The sequence below is a fragment of the Lactuca sativa genome, chromosome 4 (assembly GCF_002870075.4).
Source record: "Lactuca sativa cultivar Salinas chromosome 4, Lsat_Salinas_v11, whole genome shotgun sequence".
Taxonomy (NCBI): Eukaryota; Viridiplantae; Streptophyta; class Magnoliopsida; order Asterales; family Asteraceae; genus Lactuca; species Lactuca sativa.
The window spans coordinates 63231203-63236158 of NC_056626.2; the positions used below are offsets into that span (position 1 = coordinate 63231203).

Sequence of the window (4956 nt, forward strand, 5' to 3'; positions counted from 1 at the left end):
ATTAGCTAGGGTAAGCCTAGAATTTTTGTCTAAGGGGCTTGGATAAGAAGATAATGCAGTTTGATTATTATATTAATTAATCTAGGTCTTATCCCAAAAACCGTAGCTTTGGCCCTAAGTTTCCTTCAGCTATATAAACACCTCCCTGACCTCCTTATTTTGTACACTTCATTCTTAGAAGCAAGGGCCGAAAATTTGATCTTCCCTCTCCTCTCGTCAAGTCTTCTAGTTGCTAGGGTTGGGTGTGAACCATCAGAGGCACGAGATTTCTGATGCTCGCTTCTAATAGCTTTGAAGAAAGGTTTAGATTTGTTTACTATAACAAATCAAGAGGTATGTAAACTTTCTTTATGAATTCTGATTTCATTAGGGTTTTATAATTTGACAGTTCATAATATATTACAGTTATATGATAGACATAGATCTTCTTTAGGTTGTATGTGTCAAAATCATTTAGTTGTTAAATGTTTTCCTCTTAGAGCATTGTTTTGTAATCTAAGTTTTCCATTAAACGCCTCATTAGATTTTTTTAATATTAATTTAGATATAATTAATTTTGTTAATATCCAAATTAAAGTAATACAACAATTACCCAAAAATAATGACTTATTATAAATAAATACAAGTTATTAAAAGATGAAATAATAAGCACACGTCACCATCTACTATCCTACATCTTTTTCCATTTTCTATAGGAGGGGCCTTGTGCCAAAAGAAGTAAAAATAATGAAATCGTAGATTGACATATCGTCATCCCAACTTCGGTTTCATTTTTTTTTTGTTGACTAAGGTTTCGTAGAAGTTAACTACGATTTCTGAATATTTAACTACTATTTCGTACCTATATAAAGAGAATATATATTTAGAAAATGGAATTACGGTGTTATTTTTTTGCTCCGCTATCAAAGTATTACTTTGAGTTCCACTAAATATTTTGTTTTGAATTTCACTGACAAAAGATGATCGTTAGTTGCTTCTGAACTATCATATGTATGGCCACCGAGTTATATCTTAAGAATGTTTGACATTTTATGAAACCATCAAATTTAGTGAATTTATATATTTGGTGAAAAGTAAGACTCGTTTTGAAGTTAAATCAAGTATTAGTCTTTCTTATTAATCTTTTGAGTTGCAGTATTATTGTGTCATAATTGGTCATGTAAATGAATTTCATAAATTGTGAAGATGTAACTTTGTGAAATTAGCCAAAATAAGTCTAAGTCATTTTTATGAGATAAAATAAATGGGTTCAAGAGAAGAAAGGCAAGAGATTTTGCACTTAAGTCATAAAGGGTAAAATGAGAATTTTATGCCTTTAATGGAAAGTTTGTGACTTAACAGATTAAGATGTTGAAATTATCAACACTAAAGAGGACACATATGAAGGAAATCCAGAAGTAGTAGAAGATTAGAGGCAGTCAAAAAAGGAAAACATAGTTTCTTGCAATTTTTAACGAGTCAAAAAATTTTAACATTTTCATACAATGTCATTGGAAACGAGGATTAAAAAACAGATGATAGCACCCACCAAAATAAAGAGTCGCACAAAAATGACAACTGAAATACTACTATAACAACTTGTACCTTCTACATAAAAACTTATACATTGCTCAAGACTCGATAAGTTCAGCCATAGAAGAAAGAACAAGGCTAAAAGAACCAAACCCCATCATGAACTTATCATACAACAATTTATAATTATAACTTTGCTCAAATTGCCAAACATCATACAAAGTCTGCAAAATCTTGTATAACATAAGACAAAAACACTGTTACCATATCTTTCCCCATACTTAGAATCTACATAAATCTTCAACTAACAGCAAATTATCTCACTAAAACCAGATTACAATCGATCCTTAAATGGTAGCATGCAATTCATTAAGAAGCATATCAACAGCTCCATCATCATCACCCTCAATTTCTTTAACTATTTCCAGTTCATTTCCAGGGTTTACCCCTTTGTAAAAGGGTAAATACGACATATAAACAGGATCTTCAAGAACACCTGATTTTCTCATCACCTCAAACAAAGCCTCCTTGCTTTTTTCATCATTTTGCTCTTCACAAATGTTATAAACTGCCAAAAGATTCACGGGTTTTGGTCTCCAGAAGCTTGATCCTTCATTAGAAATTGCTTCTTCTAAGCAATTTAGAGCATCAGAAACCCTATTTGCATTGATATGGCTTTCAGCAACAATCTCCCAAGTACTCGAATTCAATTTCCCAACATCCAACATTTCTTTAAAAAGAGACTCGGCTTTTTCTGTAAGCCCTTTTCTAACATACCACCCCAATAAAAGATTTCCAATTCTGGGGTCATAAGATGACTTCACTGAAACCCATTCTTCATAAAGAATCTCAGCTTCTTCTATATCATTCATACGGATGAATGAAGAGATCACAGCATGATAACCCAAATTAGGTATGTAAGGAAAGACCGATTTGTAAGTCTCCCAAATTCTTTGAATTTCTTCTTTCTTGCCAATACTTCCATAATGAGATAAAAGATAATGATAAGGAATTCGATCACGTCCAGTAATTAGACTTTCTATCTTTCTAAGAGAATCTTCAGCTTTTTCAAATTTGTCATTCTTGATGTAAAATGTGGCCATTGTGCTATAAGTAGTCCAATTTGGATTAAGAGAAGGATCAAGATTCAGTTTTTCAAATGATTCTTCCATCTTTTCAATAGATCCTTGAGACCCACGAGAAGATATCCAGATATTATATGAATATAAATCTAATCCTATGTTGTTTTCCATCATCTCTGAAACTATGGCTTCCACTTTTTCTTGATCTTTAAGGTTCATGTAGAGTGTCATCATGACGTTAAATGGAAGTGCATGGCTTGCATAGTCTTTCTTTTTCATTTCGACTAATAAAGCCTCGGCCTTTTCCACCATTTTAGCACGTACGTAAGCATTCAAGAGTGCCCCATAGATGCGCTTGTCCATTAAATTATTGGGCATGTTTTTGAAGTAATCTTCAGCGCCTGAAATGCCGTGGACTTTTGAAACTAGATCTAGTTGAATTGCAGCATCACTTGACGATATTCTAAATCTCTCGGGCCTATTATTCATCCAATTGTAAATCTGCAGTGACGAAAATTTCATAAAAACCCTAGATGATGTTTAATTCTCGACAAGTAAAACCAGAAACAATATATCACTAACTACAAGCAAATTTAAGAAAGCAAATGATGAACGTAACAAAGAAACACAAATTTAACACACGGTGAATCTATTTTAATCCAGATATACCTCAAGAGCAAGCTTGTGACGACCATACTTTCTCATTTCTTTCACAATTCTACAAAGCTCCCACTTGGTAACTTTTTTCCCTTCGTTCTCCCACTGATTCAACACCTCAGTGGCCCCCTTTTCAGGGTCTCCTATTAGTGAGATCCTCTTGTAAATGACTTTCCAGGTGACCGCCGTTCCAGACTTTTTCTCATGGTCCACTGTGCCATAGTTGTACACTTTTGAAACTGGTGATGACGACGAAGAATAACGGTTTTTGACGATAAACGAAGTAAATTGGGGTTTTTTGTGGGGTGAACTTCGAAACCCATATGGGAAATTGAGAGAATGAGAGAGGGAAGATGAAGATAAAGATGACGAGAGAGAAATAGATTGTGGGTGTGGTGGAGATTGGGAAACTGTTGGATGGAGCAACATTTTTTCGAGATTTTATTGGATCAATTAGGGTTTTAGGAGGTGCTTTCAAAATATTGAAGAACACAGTAGCAACCAAGATAAGAGTGGGTTTGTGCAATTGTGTGTGAGTGTGCTTGTCACTATGAATAGTTCGTTAAATTTAGTCCTTTAAGTTTATGTAAAGTTTTTTACTACCCACTTTAAGTTTATAAGTACTAATGATAGTCCCTATGTTTTTTTTTCTTTTTTGAAAATGATCGAACATAATACCATTTTTTTATAACAAAATATAACATTTGATACAAACAGTTATTTATCTGTAATCTTTTATATCATTTTCAATAGGGAGGTGATTCTTCCACATCAAAATTTTGATTCATCCACTAAAATTTATATCTATTACCAATTATGCCCCTCATTTAATATTGAAAGAAAAAGAACACGTGCAGTCCATCTCTTTTTTCCACGCCCATGCCAAAATTAGAACTAACTTTTTTTCTTCTGTGTTATTTTTTACATTGTTCTCATTTTAATACTTAATTCTATTTATGAACTGAAAGATCGACACTCATTTAGTCATTTTAATACTTAAATTAAGGCTTAAAGTGATAACTTTGTGTCTACACTCCTCCAAAAGATATTGTCTTTGGGTTTTATAACTTGAAAGGCTAGGCCTGCTTTCCCTTTTACTATATTAATAAGAACTAGATTTTTCCAATATGTTGATAGAAGCTGAGATTTTAACAGCAGCCACATGAGACTGAAACTGATTGGTGATCTTAAACTGAAACCTGCATTCATTTATTTACTATTGAGCTTGAATAAACCGAGTTAGTAGACTTAAACACCAGTGAAGCAACTTCCATTTCTACAACAATTTCAGCTGCAACTTTTGATCCTGGGGAAGATACATTTATTTGTATCACAATTTTTTTTTAGCCATATCTTTAGGTTAATCCCAAATTTTGTGGTCAAGATTTGAATCACCGATCTGAATGTAGAGTACATGAGGTTCAGTATGAGAGTGAGTCATTTGAGTGAGTTTTTAGCGAATTATAATTGTTTAATAGGTTTAATCAATCAAAAATTGACAATTCATTCGTATAGCAATGACGATGCTTGAGAATCATAAATAGCAATGAAGTTGTTTGAGAATCAGATATTGAAAAGGCATCACCGATGAGTCGATGAGGAAGCAAGAATAAGGAAGGAGCATCATTTTCGTTTGGAAACATAACCTTGGAATTGTTCTCTCGCTTTAATATCTACAAATTTAAATGAAGGGCATATTTGTCAA

General features: G+C 33.1%; 1 protein-coding gene across 1 annotated transcript; it reads right to left on the minus strand.

Annotated features, from left to right (window-relative positions):
• Positions 1-1549: 1549 nt before the first annotated feature.
• LOC111885674 (pentatricopeptide repeat-containing protein At1g02150) lies at positions 1550-3792 on the minus strand. Its single transcript, XM_023881921.3, has 2 exons — positions 3264-3792; positions 1550-3095 (listed from the first exon to the last, which is right to left on the minus strand). The coding sequence occupies exons 1-2, from the start codon at positions 3678-3680 to the stop codon at positions 1860-1862; spliced, it is 1653 nt and encodes a 550-aa protein (XP_023737689.1). The 5' UTR covers positions 3681-3792; the 3' UTR covers positions 1550-1859.
• Positions 3793-4956: the final 1164 nt, after the last annotated feature.